The sequence below is a fragment of the Coptis chinensis genome, chromosome 1, assembly GCF_015680905.1.
Source record: "Coptis chinensis isolate HL-2020 chromosome 1, ASM1568090v1, whole genome shotgun sequence".
Lineage (NCBI taxonomy): Eukaryota > Viridiplantae > Streptophyta > Magnoliopsida > Ranunculales > Ranunculaceae > Coptis > Coptis chinensis.
In genome coordinates, this window is record NC_141456.1 from 60,500,988 (window position 1) to 60,521,638 (window position 20,651).

General features: G+C 37.6%; 2 protein-coding genes across 4 annotated transcripts; one reads left to right on the forward strand and one right to left on the reverse strand.

The window, feature by feature from the left end:
* Nucleotides 1-3,107: 3,107 nt before the first annotated feature.
* Nucleotides 3,108-11,405, reverse strand: RPL3P (ribosomal protein L3 plastid). Its single transcript, XM_086604276.1, has 5 exons — nucleotides 10,885-11,405; nucleotides 10,592-10,801; nucleotides 9,276-9,380; nucleotides 4,631-4,744; nucleotides 3,108-3,575 (listed from the first exon to the last, which is right to left on the reverse strand). Exons 1-5 carry the CDS (start codon nucleotides 11,227-11,229, stop codon nucleotides 3,402-3,404), a joined length of 948 nt encoding a protein of 315 aa, XP_086460402.1. The 5' UTR covers nucleotides 11,230-11,405; the 3' UTR covers nucleotides 3,108-3,401.
* On the forward strand, nucleotides 9,865-19,052 carry LOC147524777 (DNA-directed RNA polymerase II subunit RPB7-like). 3 transcript variants are annotated; one of them, XM_086604280.1, is made up of 7 exons: nucleotides 9,865-10,007; nucleotides 15,931-16,067; nucleotides 16,157-16,322; nucleotides 16,404-16,454; nucleotides 16,942-17,007; nucleotides 17,095-17,163; nucleotides 18,733-18,933. In XM_086604280.1, exons 1-7 carry the CDS (start codon nucleotides 9,960-9,962, stop codon nucleotides 18,796-18,798), a joined length of 603 nt encoding a protein of 200 aa, XP_086460406.1. In that variant the 5' UTR covers nucleotides 9,865-9,959; the 3' UTR covers nucleotides 18,799-18,933. The 3 variants fall into 3 exon arrangements, with proteins under 3 accessions (XP_086460406.1, XP_086460413.1, XP_086460416.1); XM_086604287.1 differs by lacking the exon at nucleotides 9,865-10,007 and adding an exon at nucleotides 11,433-11,546 and having other exon boundaries at nucleotides 15,928-16,067; XM_086604290.1 differs by lacking the exon at nucleotides 9,865-10,007 and adding an exon at nucleotides 11,437-11,561 and having other exon boundaries at nucleotides 18,733-19,052.
* The last annotated feature ends 1,599 nt before the right edge of the window (nucleotides 19,053-20,651 follow it).

Consider the following 20,651-nt stretch of genomic DNA (forward strand, 5'->3'; position numbering starts at 1 on the left):
AAGTGAATCACGGAAACTATACACCATAAGAAGCCGTTGTGACTTTTTGGCACGCAGACATGAGAATCAGGCAGCTGTGATTCTAGGCCACTTTTGGAACCTTGAATAAAAACACTAACAAACTTTTTTGGGCTAATTAGAGTTACCACTTACCACTACACATTTTATTTTATTTTATTTTTGCATTGAATTATCCTTACTTCATTTAAGTAACTGTTAAATTGTCAATTTCTCAATTTCTCTATAAGCTCGAACTTATGTAAATGGTAAATTATAATAATATATTAGAGACTCATATATGTTAACACTAACTTTATGGTTTTTTTTTTACAATCCAACAATTAAAAAAAATATATATTCAAAGCAAAGATGATCGTGCATAGCACTTAAATGCAAAATTGACTATGCACACAATGAAAAGAAACTCAATGCCAGGTAGCTTGTGAATTATTGTACCAAAACCGCGGAGGAAATGACATGGATTCATCTTGATAGCACGGAAGACTGCTAGGATACTGAATGGTTAAAGTTGCTCTAAACAAGATGTATCTACATAATCGGTCAACTTCTAAGTAGGTGACTAAGGGCATCTCCATATATACACCTCCACATAAGTGGCACATAGGTGCCACTAGGATTTCCCCTCTTGCACATTAATAGTTTCCACATCCAAAATGGTATCCAATGCAATAAAATTTGAGAGTTTGTAAAATTAAAAAACAGAGAAACAACGACAGTCAAAGTCCGTCGCAAGGGGTTTAACCAAAAAAATAAATAAAACGCACATCACTTTGACTAACGTCCCTAGTTTATTAAAACTGGCCCAACCAATAAATGAGGGTCTTTACCCGTCGCCAATGTTACAATTCTAAAAAAAAATAAAACAGGCGTGAGTTTAAATGACGTCCGAATTTCTTTTTAATTGGGACGTTACTTCAAGTGACACCCGAGATGTTTATTAACTAATAGCCGGATGGGGAATTCCCCACCCTCTTTATTAACTATTAGTTTATCACCTGGGATTTACACCCCCCCCCCATTGGAAACATGTTTTTGACATTTAGAATGTAATATTGAAGATGCCCTAACACGCATGTTGTACACATAAACTAGATGTATCTACAAACGTATTAACAACCTCAACATCTTTCAGTTTTTAGATAATGTATGTAGTATGTTGTTTTTAATTAAAACAGAAAGAAAAAAGTGAATTGGTCTTATTTATCAACTTCTTCCCTCGTTCCCTTGTTGGCATGGTCTAATTTGTTGGACTTCCACCTCAGCTAACATTGACATAGAAGAAGCTTGACAAGAGATCTAACTATCCAAGTTGTCGTGGTAAGCAAGGCCCAAAATATCTCCAAGATATCCAAAATATCACCGATATATTTCATTTTTTGGTACATGAGATAGAAATATTCGATATATCTCCATCGAATATTGAATTTTGTTTTTACTGATATATATCGTAATTTCTAATATATCGATATATATCGACTGAAATATATTATATAAATTGTTGACTTTGACTGATTTTTATTAATATATCAACGATATTTTTTTATATAATTGACGATATTTTCGATATAATCGAAGATATTTCTGATATTTTTTATATATCAACATACAAAATAAAATTTTGACTGGTAAAAAAAATGGATATTTATCGAATTCGATATTTTGGTCCTTGGTTAGGGCAGCAAATACTCGATGGACTAAGATTAAATAGTTCTAGTGGCAACCACATAAGCAATGACCATACACCGTTTTCTTCATTTTTCTCATTCTTATTGCACCATCAACAGAGAGAAGAGAGATGGCTCTGGTACTCTAGTTTTAAACAGGCCCGGCCCTGACCAGGTGCATTGTGGGCGATGGCACAGGGCCCCATGATGTGCAGGGCCCAAAATATGTTTAGTTTTATTGCCAAAAAGCCTAATATTTTGAACCTACCCAAAACAAAGTGAACAATACAATAAATATCGGAGACCCATAATGTGACTCACTAGGCCACTATGTCAGAAGAATAAATAAATGAGATAAGTCCCCTCCATAACTCCATAGTTATTATTATTTATTTATTTTGATAAAAATAAATCCATAGTTTATAACAGTTAGTATCTCAATGACTACATTTTTTTTCGCCATAGTCTCAACGACTAGAAGCAATAATAGCTTGAACGGCTCTCTTAGCTCAATTAGCAATAAGGACACAGTGATCACTCATTCTTCTCTCATCAACCAGATCACTATCTTTATTTATTGAAGCATATTAGGTTCTATTATTCCAACTCAATCCTTATATAACTTCATTTTAAAAAAAAATGCTTCTTAGAAAGTATTAATGTGGAAAAGAAAAGCGCAAAAAGAGGAAAAGGCTTGTAAAACTAACTAAATAACAAAAAATATCCCTTGATAAATTCATTCTTAAATAACCACAAGGTTTTGAAAGAAATTTGGTGTTGATGGAAGAGGGCCACATTTCACCGTTTGCACAGGGCCATTGAAATCTCAGGAACAGCCCTGGTTTTAAATGGCCTAAGTGCCTAACTATAGATTTAAGTCAAAGTATACAAAATCTAAGGAGTCCATGTGCATTTTACTTGCATTAATTCGCAACATCCATTAGATTCTTTTGTTGGAGTAATACCTAAAAAAGGTATCGAGGCAGTGCATATGGGTTTAGATCCTCCTTCAAGGAGAGTAATGAAGGGGGTTTTGAAATTAGAATATTACACACAATAACACAAGCAATTCTTTAGGACCAAATCAGTAACGGGCTTCAAATTCAAAAAGTCTTTTCGGATCAAACTCAAATCGAGGTTTGGGCCAGTCCGAGTTCATCCACAACCTAACCAAATTTCATTCTCCATTTATCACTTTTTTTTCTTTTCTTTTTCTGGTTATTCTCTATGAACTCAACATATGCGTTGATGGCACACATCGTTCTTAATGTAATTCACTCTACATTCATCAATATGCCTCTCCCCTTTACAATGGCTGCAGTACTAGGAAGTTTTTCCCTTCATGAAAAATAAATCATAGAAGCTGAAAATACAAGGGGAATTGTTCACCACCTTCAAACATAATTTGATCTGTGTAATCCATGCAGCATAACATTTCCTATTTAATTAATTATTCACCAGAAATTCTATGACTTTTAAGCGCCAAATGTTTCGATAGGGATTAATTCCAAAACTTGCCTGGACCAACCCAAAACAAAGAGAACAAAAAAAAAAAACACATCCCTGAGCATTTCAAATCACAAAAATTGAGAATGGAACTACCAACATTTCTCAGCTGGTTCCAAGATCGTCAGCCTACAACTGAGTATCACCAAGTTACTTTAGCACCAAAGAAGAAGAAAGCACAGCTACTGTGATAATTCACCTATTATTTGTTCAATCAGCAGCCATGAATGGATCCAGCTCCCCGAGGTCGGCAACTAAAGGTTCTAATTCAGCAGTTTCCCCATCTGGTGCGCTTAAATAGGTTGGAAAAGGAAGGATTGAATGATCAGGTTTTTTGTAAACAGCGTCTTTTATGAACACAAAATTTCCCTCAGCTCCTGGAACCTGTAAAGTTTATGAACACAAAAGTTTATGAACATTATCTAAGAATATAATGTTCTAGTATGACATGGAGTGCCAGTATCTACCTGCCCTAAAGTGCACAAAAGCGTGCACACACTGTTCTAAAAATCGGTCTAGGCGGCCGCCTAGGCGGTGTCTAGGCGCTAGGCAGTGCCCAACCGACTCGCCTAGGCCCAAGTCGTTTAAAAAATCAGTGGACTGATTAGGCGGGTCTAGGCGGACCGATTAGGCGGGCTAGGCGGCCTCTAGGCGGTCCACTCAAGTTTTTTTTTTTTTTTTTTTTTTTTTGAATTGATTAAATGTTGAAAATTAAAGACCCATGTAGGCTTTAGATTTGAATGAGTTTAAAAGACTAAAGTTCAATGTAAATTATATGTCACTATAAGAAAGAATATGTTTTTATATGAAGTCGATTTTCTTAAACTATTATGCATTTTTGTAATAAGTATCTTTGTTTGTGTTTATTTTTTGAGTTATGGTAAATGATTTTCTTCATTTATTGTAGTATAGGTGTGTATTGCTATATATATTATAAGATTAATTTTAAAAAATACCCGCCTAGCGCCTAGCCCATCTAGGCGCTGCCTAGAAGACCTAGGCGCTAGGCGCTCTCCCACCGCCCGACTACCGCCTAGCGTTTTTTAGAACACTGCGTGCACACGAGGGTAGAACCATGCAGTATTAGTTTTATTTGAAGAACTACCAAAAGAGGACTCCTCTAGAAGAAAAACTGAATATCCTAATAGTCATGACCATGGGATGCTTTTAGCAAACTCTGGCCGGTCTTAGGTGGTATCATTTCAACTGTTGAATGCTGAATGAGTAGTGGTCCTCTAAAATATTGCTGAATGCTGATTGAGTTTTCTTCTTTCAACCAGAAATAAGCAGTCAGCAAAATGGTATACCGTACGGTGCTGAATCGACTTTAGATTAGTGGTTTCCCCTCTATTCAGCAAAGCGATTCTAGTGTTGGGCTCCTCCCTGGTATTCAGACAAGTCCAACAGTGTTTTAACAAAACATATTGAGATGGTCATACCTGGCCTCTGACCCACATCAGGTTCCTCCCAGGATCGATTTTGTAAACCCACACATTTTTCACTGTAATTTGCTTCCCACCCATGCGCCCAGGCATTTTTTTCCCTTTAAATACCTGCATAAGAAACAATATGTCACGACCACACCCCAACAGCAAATACCTAAATTTTGAAGAAATAGAAACTGTTCCTTATCACACACCAAAATACCAACTTAGGTGGGTCATAATCAATTTAGTCATGTAATGCACAATAAATATTTACTACTTCTAGGCCCATATTCACGTTTCACGAATAAACTACATATGTACATCATCACTTTAGCTCCCAAACTCCAAAATAACCAGGAATATATGAAATACAATGTACTTTTTATTTTTCTATTCTTGAATCTTTTAAAAGGTAATTTTTTTCCCCGGGTAAGTAGCCAATCTATTGATGAAGAATATAAAGATGCAAAGAAAATAAAAGAAAAAGGAAAACAGGTCAAGTATGACCTGGGTACAAACACCTACAGGTGTTTAAATCTAAATCTGAAGTAGAGGCTGGCTAAGATAAACCTCCAAGTTGCCAGCTCCTAGTTAGCCATCATACTGCTGAAAAGTTCACTTCCCTCCATGTTGAGATTATTGTAACATGATTTAGTGAAGAGAGTATTTGAGTCCACCTACTTCTCAACCTCCATAGTATATCATTATTTACAAAGCTCTGAACAGCTGCTGTTGAGTCCACCTCAATCCAAAGATTGACCATCCTTGCCTAGCCACCCACTGAGCCCCTTTAACATTGCCCAGCCACGTATGCATTTGTATTAGCTAGTCCCTTGCTTGAAGCTCCTGATACATGTCAATTGTGATCCCCAAAGACAACTCGTATCCCTTACAGACCCCATCACTATTCATCTTGATATACGGTGCTCTTGGGAGTATCCATTTTTACTCTGATGCATTTAGATGTTGGTGATCTTATCTTCATGTTTTAACTTTGCAAGCACCACACTATCCTCTGACCTGTTGTATGAGTTGCCCTTAGCTAGGCATTCCCCATACGGCCATACTGTAACCATCTTCTAAAGCTTGCCTGCTTTTAGCTGTAAAAAATCTTTTATCTTCATGCACCCTTGTTTCGACCCTTCCACAGTTCCCCCTTTGTTGCCACAGTTCCAACAAACCATAACTCCTTGATAAAAGAGCTTGAGCATCTAGCTTTGTCCTTAGCATGAAGCAGATCCACAAAGTTATATCTGAAGTTAAAAAGTTTCAGTAAGCAAGCTCCAAATTTCATTAATTACGGTACAGTCCCAAATGAGATGCGCAAGACTCTCTTCCTGCAATCCACATAAGTTTTATCTAGATGCGAGGGAGACTCCTTATATTTGAACCACTAGATCAACTCACACCTTACCATGACATATCTTCCATGCAAGACCTGATAACCTAGGGTGCACACACTGCTGCATTCCAAACTAACCACCAAACACACTTGTTCTTCTTCCTTAGTGTTCCCAAGCCCCTACCACAGTGGCATACCCTTTTTGAAAGGCTTCCACACCATAGAGTCCTCTGCATCACACCTCAAAACAGGCATATGACCATTACCAATTTCAGTAAGTTGCAACACATGCTCCATGTCAGGTCCAATTTGCAACTCTTGATAAACATAAAGATCAGCTAGCTTGGCTCTATACCCCCTTATATCAACATCAGATAAGTGCAACCTACTCTGGATAGAGTCACTGCACCAACTAACTCTCCACGGGTCAATATACTGGCCTGAGTTGACACCCAACTTGTATGAGGTACTAAGAGTTTTATAGACCAGTTTTAATGACATTCCAAATAGATGGTTTTTTATGATACTGAACTAAATCACCACATCTCATTCTATACTTGCTTCTTGAAAAGCATGAGAGCTGATCCTCTCCATTCAGAAAAGACCAAGCCATCTTCATCAGTACGGATTGGTTCACCTACTTCAATCTTCTTAACCCTATTCCCTTTTCTTCAATAGGCTTACAAGTATTGGCCCAAGTAACAGTCACCACTTTTCTAATAGCAGGATTTCGAGTCCATATAAAGTCCCTTAGAATTTTCGCTCCTTGTTTAATGATGGCAGCAAGCCATTTATACAGAGTCATATTATGAATTGGAATGCTTGCTAGGACAGATTTAGCTAGGCTGATCTTTCCTTGGGGTGATAACAACGACCAAGCACAACCTTCAGCTCTTTCTCTGATCTTATCAATAAGACAGGAGGAGAAGTGTGTTTTCTTTACTCTACCTTGCACTAAGGAGACGCCTACGTACTTATCTGAGAAAGTACCAGATGTCATATCAAAAAAGCTGCTCAACACCCAAGAGCACCACTTAAATTAAGCCCAATCTGTTTTAGGACTTTTAGCAAGAAGTCCCAAGAGAGTGTGTCGTATGCTTGTGCAATATCAACCTTCATGCCCAAATTCCCTCCATGTCTCTTGACTGTCAGCTCATTCACAATCTCTAATGCCAAAGATATACAGGTTTGAGTTGGTCTCCCATTTATAAAACCACATCGTTGTTTAGAAAAAAAATGATTCGTGCATATAGATAGGCCTCTATACTGAGTAATCCTTTCAGCATTTTCTTCCTTGGGATTTAGTGCTAAAAATTAAGCATTAACCCCATTAAGCAACGCCGCATCACCAAAAAAAAGGACTTAACTATTAAACGTGCATCCCTCATACTGATTGGCTAGTATCTTTGATAAAAACCAACATGGCAGCCATCCGGCCCGGGTGGATTATCAGGATTTAAATGAAAAACAGCAGCAACAATCTCCTCGTTTTTGATATCTCAGTTAGCATTTTATTATCTATGGAACCATTTCTATAGCCTTAAAGTCAATAAATACCTCCTGGTACCTAAACTTTCTTTGAATATGAGACAATATGTGATTGCTTGATTTCCTCCTGATCAGTGATTAACTGATTGAAATCTTCCTTCTTAATCTCTACAATAGCTCTCTGGCTACCTATTACCTTACAGAGGACATGCCGATAAAAAAAAAAGTAACTACTGTTCCTCTCTCCACCATGTACCCGCTTAGACCCGCTCTTCTATTGTCAAAAGGCATCCCCCCGGTTCATGGCCCGGTTAAGTAACTCCTGTTTTTGAGTAACCAGCAAATTAGTGTAGTCATTCTCAACATCTTCTTCAGCAAGCAATTTCCAATTCAAGAGTTCTTTTCCAGCTTCCTTCACATTTCTTTCCAGATCTCCAAACACTTGCTTATTCCAACTTTTTAGAACCTTTTTCAGCCAATATAGCTTTTGTTGGAACCTGAAAATTTGTGCACCTCTCATTGGTAACAACCAACTAGTTCTCGTTGTCCTAAAGAAGTCCTCACACAGTAGCCAGGCAGCATTAAATTTAATGGACCATTCATTGGCTTGGAGATGTCCCAACAGCCACCTGCTAGGGGAGCATTATCTGATTGCAATCTTTAATGTACTCTATATCTCCAAACATAGAATTTCTAACATCACATTTGGTTCTAAGAGATTATATCTATTTTACTAAAAACTTTTCTTTCTCCCATTTGGTGGTTACACCAAGTATGTTTGAGACCTGTGCCAGGCACTTCAATAATATCACATGTATCCACCCAATTACTAAAAGTTGTTGCTGCAGGCAACTAAGAGCCCCTCCCACCCTTCTTCTCCGCAGCTCTTAAAACTATGTTAAAATCTCCTCAGCTTTCAATTAAACAAGCAACTCTTAAGAGGTTTTCTTTTGACTTCCAAAAACAGTGGTGAAGATGGTCCAGATTACAGATAGAATCAATATGAACTGGGATAAGATCTCTATGATGCACCTATACTTGAGACATTTTGGAGGGATTCTTATTTATCTCATTTAAGAACCCGATTTGCCACTACAAACAATGTTGTGAGCCTAAAAAATAAATATAAAAAGGAGTAATGCTTTAGCTCGGGAAGAAATAGTCGTCTTTAATTTTTCACGCTCCTTGTTTATGATAAGTCGTTTTCCTTCTCTTCTGAATTTTTGCAATAACACATTTCTCTATCCAAAAACCAAACACAGGTCATTTGCTTATTTCATCTAGAAATTATATACTGAATGGTCTTGAGCACAATACCTTTTGGATAAAGCACAGTGATCTGGAGAAATTGACGAAACCAGTAAAATGTTAAACATATACATATCTGGAGGAAATAAGCATCATTTCTTTCCTCCATCCAGAAAGGGCTGAAAGGTTCATTCCAAGTCACAAGCATTGTTTTAATTATGGATTTTGTGTCAAGTTAAACGATGAAATTTGAATAATAACCAATCTGAGCTATATACTACATGTATATCGTGATCATCATCAATTCGTAATACGAAGACCAGAGCACAGTTAGTCCACCAAACACCATCTAAGTACCATCTTTTCTAGTTGACTTTGAAGAATTGGAAAACGATGAAAAAATTAAGAGCTATAAACTGGAAGGGGTTGGCCAATTCAGCTATGTGCCTTTATCCTATAACATGCATAATATTTTATCACTTGAGGGAGACAACTAATATCAAGGAAACAAGTTGCTAAACAACAGAAACCACTAATCAGAAAAGACAGCATGCTACGTAAAAAACAATGAAAATATACCCTCCCAGGAGCATCTCTTTGACCAGTAGATCCAATACTTCGATGTGATAATGATGCACCGTGTGATGCAGGCATTCCCCTAAAACCCCATCTTTTCATGCCACCCTGTTAAAGAAGTTGACAGGGGAAGATTAGATTAAATCGTCTTACTTAATTAGAACAAATAGATCAACAACTCAGCATCTATGCAAGCCAAACCTGAAACCTTCCGAAACTGGTAGCAGAATAATGAGAAGTAAACAGCAAGTAGTAAAAAGTAAGACAATTAATATGAGAGGACTGCTTCATGTCACACTACTGGAAAATTTATTATACAGTGTCCTCCACAAAGAAAAGAAATGAGTGCAAATTATCACTTTATATAGATAAATCTCCTAAATATTTTAAGCAACCCAAGACAAGAGGCAGGGTGTTTTAATAACCAAAGCATAACTACAAGCCCCTCACGGCCACGGGTCATCCAATGTTACATACAGAAACACGATTACTAAAGCTTCCATAGCAAGATGATACAGTTGCTAGAGCGAAAACTTCGGGGAAGTTCCTAGTTTTTAGTATATCTGGCTTATATGGTGGGAGATTATGCGAGGTGGCAGTACGAGACACAGTGGAAATTCATATCCAACTAATTTATAAGACCTCTGGGAGTGTATCTGCCCATGACCCAAGGAACCTGTGGCAGAAATGGAACACATCAGAAGTAGTAATCTGATAGGTGGAGCGGACAAGAAGGTAACTACTCCACATGTTTACTTAATTATTCAATTGTTTACTTAATTATTCTTGGAACTGCTCGAGCCAGCTCTACAACTGGTTTGGATCTAAATCATCACTTCCTTATCAGTTATTCAGTTTAGACTTTAGAAGGCCTCCGCCTGTAAGGGTTTTCAATCAGTTGTCCCTAAGCATACTCCCTTCGAAAATAGAAGCCTTGGTTCTAATTTGAACCCAGATCACACTAGACTCCATGGAGATAACTTCTGATTCAGAGGTGATCCTTATATTTCAGAATAGGAAGACCATATGGGGGTCCCTAAGGAGAAAAATTCCTACAAGTTAAGAGCATACAATCTACTATCTCTGCCCCTTCTTGCTTGAGAATAATATTCTGTTTCTCTGTTCAAATCTGAGTTGAGTGACAGAGGGGCAAGGGCCATCACTAATCTGGTATGTACTTGGCCCTCCTAACATTTTGCTCATCTTGCAGGACCATCAAGTACTCCAAGCCAAAAGATAATGCTGTTTTTAATTTCTTTACTATACGTATTTAGCATACATGTTTACCTAAGTTGAATGGAAAGAAATTGTTTGTTTACCTGAAAACCTTTCCCTTTTGAAATTCCCGTAACATCAACATATTGACCAGGAACAAAATGGCGAACAGTAATAGGCGTACCAACAGGAAGAAGTGCATCCTCAGTGACTGGAAACTCTCTGAGTTTCCTCTTCATAGGAACACCTTGAGATCGAAAATGGCCAACTTCAGGCTTGGTCAAATGCTTCTCCTTCTTCTGTCCGCAACCAATCTAACTAACACCATAACCATAAACGTAAGTAAACAATCTAACGTAACAAGTAACAAGAAGAAACAAGAAAGTAAACAATCAACCTGTAACGCAGTGGTGACTTCTTTATCAAGAGTTTTAGTCTGGGTAACGATATTATCGTCGACCCAAAGAACCGTAATGGGAATTCGAGCACCCCATTTATCCCAAAGTGCAGTCATACCACATTTAACAGCAATAACACCAGTTCTCCTGGACTTGGGTGTCATTATACCTGGCTTGGCTGCTTTAATAACATTTGATCCATCGTAATCGTCTTCAAGTATTAATGACTCCCCACCACTAAATCTTCTTCTTCTCAAATGGAAAAATATACTTGTACTTGCTGCTGCTGATGTTGTTGTTCTTAAACTTAAGTGAGTAATGATATTCTTTGATGCAGCCAACATGGTTTTTGTTTAAAATTAGACTCAAAATCCCCCTGGGAAATACACAAAATACAAATAAATGCTACTTACTGAGAGAGAGAGGGTTTAGGACTTTAGGGCATGATGATGGTAATGAATGAATGGGTGGGTCACAAACTCAAACCCGACCCACGAGTGCCGAACCCATTACATAAAAAAGAACTCTTTTTTAACTTTTCACCCCCCACCAAATAAAGGCTCGTCCTCTCTCTCCGTAGAAGATTGGATCAAGTAGTTTCGCGCGCTGATGTTACTTTCTACCTTCTCTATTGCTGCTGCTCATTGATATTTGGCTAGTTCAGCTACAACAAATAGTAATGATATTATTCTTATTATTATTTTTTCTTCCAATGGGCCATTTTTTTGTTCTACTTTATTACCGAGCACACTTGTAGATTAAGAGTTCCAATGACTTAGAGTTAATTTTTCAACGTCTGCATTTTTATATGAACTTCTTCAACCATTTACAATATCATGTTAGTGAATCTGTTTATCTGCATGTTATCGTGTTAGTGATAACTCAGGCCTTTGTAGTTGTAGAGGTGGTATTTGTTCGACTGAACTCGGTTATGTCGAGCTGCCTACATACGTATTGAGTTCTTTAGTGAACTCAAATCAAGTAATCAAGTAATCAAGTCGGACGTAGTTCAACCTTTTGATTGGTTGATTGGATGGGAGATGGAGATAGATGATCGAGAAGATAGCTTTCTCTCCCTCCCCCTCTCTTGAGAATGGAGAAGACGCCTCCTTTTATAGGCGTAGATCCCCCATTTGCGTTGTCTTGATGATTGTTTTTACTCCTTCCATTACGAAGTAATGATCTCTCATTATGCTATTGACTAGTTTGCAATGGTTACGTTTCCTTGGTCATTTGGACGACCTGACCTTAGGTCGTATGTACGACCTGCTTGTAGTTTGGACACGTGGTTTGCCACGAGTGGTTGAGAGTGGAGGGTACTGACACAGCCCCTTTTCTTTATATCACTGTTTGTAGAATAGTGGTGTAAAAAAAGATAATAAAGGAGACCGCGTGTCTTACTTGGTTGAAAATGGAGATTGTTGCGAATTGAATTTTCTGTGTTTGTAAGCTGGATGTCGTTTGTTGTTTAAAGCTTTATTGTGGGTTAATGTGCTAGGTCTAGATCGTAGTTCGTAGATTGGATTTGACTGATAATTAGCCTTTGAGTGGTAATTACAGTTGAATCGAACTTAACCCTTGTGTAAGCGCTAAGTTGATTTGTGGGCCTTTTGGGAGCACCTTTGATTGAATTTGACTGATAATTAACTTTTGAGTGGTAATTACAGTTGAATCAAACTTAACCCTATCAAAGACCTTAAGTTGATTTGTGGTCTTTTTGGGGGTACTGTGGATTGGATTTGACTGATAATTAACTTTTGAGTGGTAATCAAACTTAACCCAGGCGTTGGTGTTAAGTTGATTTGTATGCCTTTTAGGGGCGTTTTTGTTGATAGCTAGTATTTTTGGACATTACTATGGTTGATAGCTAGCCTTTTGAGTTGTAATCAAGTTTAATCCTGGCGTTGGTGTTAAGTTGATTTGTATGCCTTTTGCGGGCGTTTTTGTTGATACTTAACTTTTTGGGGGTGTCACTATGGTTGTTAGTCTTGAATTGACTATATGTTGTTAAGCCCAGTTTTGGAGCTTTGAGCGACCAAGTCGGAGATGGCTGTAACTAACCCCCAATTCGTAGTAAAAGCAGCCCTTTGTGGGTGTTAATGTTGTTTAGCCCCAGTATTAGAGCTTGATTGACATGTTTAGATAGCAATAACTTGTCCCAGTTCAAAAATGGCTATGGCTAGCCCCCTAGCTTGATTGGCTTGCAATAAACTGGAAGGGAGTGAGTTTCCATTTTGCAATTCAAGCGATTCACTGGTTTGTAGTATATGCAAATTGTCGAGGAGGGAACTGCGTGCTTTAAATTGTTATATCTGATTTGGGAACACTTAGATACTTCTCGGTTTGGAATTGTTTATTCCTTGATTTGACAAAGTATTGCTTCCCTTTGATTTGTTATTTCAATTGATGATGGATATGTTGGCAACCTTATGTGTGTGGTATAATACCATGGCAAGCGAGTTTTTTTTTTTTTTTTTATATATTGATTGACATCATCGACGCAAGTTTTACAGTGTGGTCAGTCTAGGATGACCTGGAATATTGATGTTCGTCCAAGCTCCGATTGAACCGATGACAACAACGCGGTACAAAAGCCGAACCGACAGTTGATTGTGTTCGAGTTGAACTGATAGTTTGAATATTGGTTGCTTCTTCCAAGTTGTAGACCTGCTCTGACCTGACTTGAGAATGACTTGATCTGAGGACGACCTGAGCTGAGGATGAGCTGATCTGAGGTTGACCTGACTTGAGGACGACCTGAATTGAGGATGAAGGATGACCTGAGCTGAGGACGACCTGGCTGAGTGATACAAGAGGATCTGAGTCAGATGATGCTGACTGCTGAGTTGTCAGATTGCAAATTGATTGAGTTAAAGTATCATGAGTTGGTGGATCAGCGCAAAGATAACAACTAATCGTGATCTTTAGCTAATTGGAGTAAGTTTGGATGCATTTTGGTATTTTGGTCATAACTTTGGCTACAGTTGTCAGAATCATGCGTGTGATCCCAATTCGGAAAAATCTCGGTGGCGCGCACGCTGTCACCACTGAGCTCCGCACCGTGGTGGCCATTTTCGAGATCAAAATCCACTATTTTCTCTTGCAAATTCATCTTTTTCTGTTTTTGTCCTGATCTGACGAAGACCTGACTTGAGGATGAGCTGATCAGAGGATGAGTTGATCTAAGGATGACCTGAGTTGAGAACGACCTGATCTGAGGATGAGTAGATCTGAGGATGAGCTGATCTGATGACCTAAGCTGAGGCCGACCTGAGCTGATGATGCGCTAATCTGATGGACGACCTGGTTGATGGAAGACATGACTGATGACGACCTGGCGGAGGTTTTTGCATGAGATCTAGCTGAGGTTGTGATATAGCTCTGTGATGAGTTGTGCTGGTGTGCGCTTCTCCTCATTGATATAGGTCCATAGATTAGCATGCTCTGAAATTTCTGTTTGAGATTGGTTGAACCAACACCTTAGTTGACTTGGTCAGGAGCGAGCTGTAAGCTGGATTCCTAGATTTGTATTGTCACCGATTCGCCGTAAAGGATCGTGTGACATGGTGGTAGTTGCAGCCCTCCGGTTGGTATTGCATGGACTACAAGTGATCAATCTGTAAGTATAAAGTATATCTTGCAATATAAAATTGTGCACAGATTATCCGAACTGATCCAAAGATTAAAGATTAGTATAAATGAAGGATAGTTGAATGTAGACTTATCTTTTAAAACGCTGACTTTTCGCTTGCTGCCATTGATAGTTGAATGGAAGAATGTTTTGAGCTGTTCTTCCATGGTGGTTTTACCAAGTTTCGTGTGCTTGAAAAAATAGTGTGAATGTTTTTTCTCAAGAAAACGAACCGGCAAACGGCGCCAATATAGAGGTGGTATTTGTTTGACTGAACTCGGTTATGTTGAGCTGCCTACGTATCGAGTTCTTTAGTGAACGCGAATCAAGTCGGATGTAGTTCAAGCTTTTGATTGGTTGATTGGATGGGAGATGGAGATAACTGATCGAGAAGACGGAGAATTGGCCTTCTCCCCCTCCCCCTCTTGAGAGTGGAGAAGATGCCTCTTTTTATAGGCATAGATCCCCCTTTTGCGCTGTCTTGATGATTGTTTTTACTCCTTCCGTTACGAAGTAATGATCTCTCATTAATGATGTTGTTGACTAGCTTGCAGCGGTTACGTTTCCTAAGTCGTTTGGACGACCTGACCTTAAGTCGTATGCACGACTTGCTTGTAGTCTGGACACGTGGTCTACCACGAGTGGTTGAGAGTGGAGGGTACTGACAATAGTTAACATGAAGTTGTTGAATGGGGGCCCAATGAACTACCTATATTTTTCGCGCATGGTCGGTTTTAACTTGCACCGAGTCTTTGTGGATGAAATTGAAGCATAGTCATTTTAGTTTCCAAGTGTTAAGGTATAGTACAAAGTGTTGAGTAATTGGTTTGCTTACTATTGGTGAAGGATTCATCTGTGAGTCGTAGCTATCTTTTGTCCATGACTTTGTAATGGGGGGCAAAATGTCACTTGGAATCTGTGTCTCACTATAGTATGCTTTAGTCTCCATATTTAAAGGGCATAAAAACACTGCACCGACGAAACATTAAAATGTTCAGAATGCTCTATGCTGAAGTATAATTGTTATTTAAAGTAAAAAGGAAAAGTTACAAAATTGCTAAAAAACAATAAATGGATAAGCAACAAATTACTTCATTGCAGGTGCCGACTAGCAAAGTCGGTAAAACCTTTGGGTGATGATGCCAGAGGTATGGGGGTTGAATCCCGCCAGTATCAAAGAGTTACTGATCTCATTTAAAACAGGCTTGCCAATCACAAAAAAAAAAAAAAAAAAACAAAAACAAACAAAACAAAACAAAACAAAAACAAAAACAAATTACTTCATTAATTTTAGTGCTCGTGTTATATTGATTGGCAAGCCTGTTTTAAATGAGATCACACCAGTATTCTAAGTTTTTCGACATCAAATTCTAACATTATATTGATTCTTTAATTTGATATTGGATTTGTGCAGGGTTATATTATCAGTATAAAGATGTTCTTCCACATAGTGTTGGAACGAAATATGCAATTGCATCCTCGCCATTTCGGCCCCAATTTGCGTGAAAAGCTTGTTGCTAAGCTTATGAAAGATGTCGAAGGCACTTGCAGGTATTATTATTACCGTATGCCCTAATTGATGCGTAGTAATTATTGGAAAGGAATAACTTTCTGAGCTGTTTTAATGTATGTGTTTAAAGTGGTCGGCATGGATTTGTGGTAGCGATTACTGGTGTGGATAGCATTGGGAAAGGGCTAATTCGTGATGGAACAGGGTTTGTCACGTTCCCTGTCAAGTACCAATGTGTGGTTTTTCGACCTTTTAAAGGGGAGATTTTGGAAGCTGTGGTTACCATGGTTAATAAGGTACATTCTTTCGTTATTTTTTTCATTTTCAGTCAAAATTCAGTTTGTATGTTTTTTTGTGTATATCTTGAATACTTGCAGATGGGGTTTTTCGCTGAAGCTGGACCAGTTCAGATATTTGTATCTAATCATGTGAGTGATTTAACAGAGTTCATCATTTGTAATAGTTTAACATGTTTATAGTTAAAAGGTCCAAGATGTTAAGGAAAGATAGTATTATGAACTATAATTTTATAAAGTTTGGTATTAAATGACAACCAAGATTAGAGGTAGATGTCTAGCTTGCTAGTTTCCATGTAATGGATGAGCTTAGCAGTTTAGAATGAGTTATGTCCGGCAACCAAAAAAAAAAAACAGTTAGACTATCTACTGAGGATATTCCGCTCTCCTATCATCATCGCTACTCACCTTGACTATCAACATTATTTTCGAAGTCCCCAAACTACTACAAGCATAGATAGTCTTACTGCATCCTTGGCTACCCTGCAAAGTATGAAAACTTGAATCTATTTAATATAAGGACTGGGATACACATAAATACCAAAGATTGTATGCATGATGATGCATACCCTATATGTGGTGTAATACTTATTTTGTTTCCATTTGTTTCGGTTTTTAGTTGATACCTGACGATATGGAGTTCCAGTATGGTGATATTCCTAATTACACAACATCAGATGGATCAGTAAGTCTTACTTTTGATATCATTACACAGTTTAATACGTTTTAGTGTACAACGTACAATCGAGTTTATCTTTTGGGCTGATTGTAGGTTAAGATACAGAAAGAGAGCGAGGTGCGTTTGAAGATAATTGGAACTCGAGTCGATGCCACAGAAATTGTATGCCTTCAAATACTTTTTCTTTTAGCACGAAATAGCAACTAATGAGCCCAAACCTACTTAGAGTTATACAATGCATGCTGAACCTATGGCCTCTGCTCTACATTTTTGATTGCTTTCGTACACGCCTCTACATGATGATCCCTATGATAGAAATTTATTGAAAATACTCTAGATCATTATAACTTGTTTTTTGACATGCCATTTAGAAACTAGATTAGTTATTTAGACATTCATTATGTTATTCATGTCATTTAGGTATTGGATTGGTGATACAGTAAAAGAGTTCCAATAAAATAAATTAAGTGAAGGTTGTTATCCATATACATTATGATTTCATCATTATTTTTGTTTGAATCTATGTAGATCTGTAGCTGTGTTTACTTGTTTTGCATAGTAGTAGTATGTCCCGAAGACATTAAGAGGCGAGTTATGGAACTATAAGTCTGGAAACTGTTTTCGGCCGTAAGGACTATAAGACTATTTAAAGCACATTAGGACAAGATGGGAATTTTCTTGATTGTGTAGAAAGGACTTCTCACCATTAAACTTTCACTCAAAGTTCTTGTGACATAAGAGTCGGATGACTTCTTCAATATTTTCATATAGTATTGTTTTTTGTTTAATGTATTGCATTGTGTTGCTTAGGAATTGTCTTGATTGTGCTGTACTGTTGTTAGTCATTTTTCACTAATGGTGTAACCTTATAAAAATAGATACGATCGACTTGGCTACCCGAATGGACATGCCTGATTCTAATATTTGCAGAGTTCAAACTTTGGTGTATGCGATGGAAATCAACGTATTTAGAAGTGAAACTAAGATATCCATCCATCTGTAATTAAGTCGGCTAGGTTACAGTTGAAAATTAGTTTCATAAATCATAATATAATAATTATGTTGATTGTGCCTTGAGTTCCTTAATACATATTCTATGTGCCTTGAACTGATTCGGCTTAGTGAGTTCCTTTTAATCTTATGGTGGAATAATCTTGCACGCCGCAGGCACTTATCCGGTTTAGTGAGTTCCCTGTAATGCGCACACCCAATATGATCTTTTTATTATACAGTCACCGTATTTTCAAGTTTCAGGTGAACTTTTGTGATAAGTGAATAAAGAACACACTTTTAGATATCCCTTACCCATAGGTATATTCGTCTCCATATAATCACATAAAAGTGAGAGTGGACGGGTCATTACTAGTTTAAAACGTTATGCAATCCTAGGTTCCATGATATGACTTCCTTTGATCTAACCGTGCAAAGTGCGAACTTTGAGGTTTTCCTTTAAGCTCTGATAGGCCAACTATATATCATATGTTTAAATGCTCCAGGAGGCAATTATTGCAGTAGGATGGAGCTTTACTGTTGGTAACGTTTAGACTCCATCCAACCAAACATTGATCCTCTGGTTACCTATAGCATCTGTGGTCATGAACATGGTTGTTGGCGAAAGTGCTCCCTTGAGGAGTTACTTTCTCCTTTGGTTTGTTTTATATATTATATATTCACAATTTTTATAATTAAATCCTTTTGATTATCATCTGACATTTTGTTATGTCCTTGCAGTTCTGCATTGGTACCATAAAGGATGATTTCTTGGGTGTCATCAATGATCCAGGAGCAGCTGCATAGTGGATCTTTCGGTCAGCCGTTTATGTTGCATGGAGTGACAGACTGGCAGGCGTATCTTGTTCCCTAGTTTGTATCTTGTACAGTCTCCAAAAAAACAGGCTCCGTCCATTGAGACTTCTTTGAAGAGCTATAGCTGCTACATCCTTTTCCTTTTCCTATCCAAGTGAAATGAGTCGTTGCTCCATTATATGTTCTGTTAACTGCTATTCAGAAATGGAAACAACTATCTTTTAGCATGGATTCGCTTTAATTTGTTACCGTTGTGACTTTCTGATTGTGATTTCCTCGTGCTCATACGCTTCATATAGGAAGAACCTTGGTCAACAATATGAGACATGATACTTGCACATCCATAGCCATCACAATGAAATTAAGTTATTAACATGGTTATTCTCACTCTTAAAATCTGCTGCACCGTATCCATGCAACACTTTCTGGCAATCTATTTGCAAGGAGTTCATAGTGACACACGTGATCTAGTGCCTTGGTCTGACCCTATTCAGTGTCCACAAGGATTTGTCCGTTTTGATTTATTAGTTCAATAGTTGAATGTATACCAGTAGTGATTGTTTAGGACAGCTTCTACGGCATTCTTGTTAATCTATGTAATAAAGCAGCTTGGTTTTTTTATGCTGTTATATCAAGCGGTCGGGGAGAAAGCATTTTTGGGACGATTATCCCTCCTTTTATTTATCACAACAAATCTTATAAAAGATAAAAACAATTTGAACACTAGTCTTATTTAATTAAAGTATACATATGTATCATTATAAAAGCCCTCCAAAACTCCACTCAAAACAAACAAATAATTTGGTTTGGAATTCAACTAAATTTCATTCTAGACAAAAGTTCAACGTTTTTTCCTTTGCTTTTTCTGGTATACCATTCGTTATTTCCAACTTTTCTTTGCACTTGGGGAACTTCACGAGTTCAGGTACTTGAGTTTAGGTTACCTTCTTTCTCTTATAGCCTTATTTGATGAACCTGCCAAAGACTAATATTTGAACATAATTTCAATTCTTTTTTCACTGTTGGTTACCATTGAAACTGGTTACCATTGAAACTGAACCGCAGCATATTTTGTCAAGGTTCTCAAGAGAAGCAAATGACCCTTTGGATTTTCCGGTGATACCAGAATTCCCGATATACCTATAAGCTCGGCTCTATATCAATCAAAGAATTCAATTTCAATATTTTTGCTTGCTCCCGTGAATACTCATCCGAAAGATTCTTAATGTTAATTAATTGAGTACCTGGTTTTGTTTTCCAATCGATTGAGAAGTTGGCAAAAGGGTGACAGCTTTGAGGGATGATGATGCTTACCCCACAACTACTGCGTCTTCAACAGAGGGATGAGTTAGAAGGATTCTCCCCAATTCAGCAGGAGCAACCTATGAATTCAATATTTAGCCACTTTTTTTTTTTAACACTCGACGCTGGATTATGTTTCCTTTGCTTTTTTTGGTATACCATTCGTTATTTCCAACTTTTCTTTGCACTTGGGGAACTTCACGAGTTCAGGTACTTGAGTTTAGGTTACCTTCTTTCTCTTATAGCCTTATTTGATGAACCTGCCAAAGATTAATATTTGAACATAATTTGGTCGTACTTAACATGTAATCTCATACTTTATGGTATCAGCTTTTACTGTTCAAATTAAATATACCGTTTTTTGATGATATCTATATCAACCCAATTCTTTTTTCACTGTTGGTTACCATTGAAACTGAACCGCAGCATATTTTGTCAAGGGATACAACTTCCTTAAGATCCGGTTTTTTTAATTCATGAAAGACATTATAGAATATATTGAAACCCATATATATGCTATTTTTGTTTCTTTTGCGAGACGA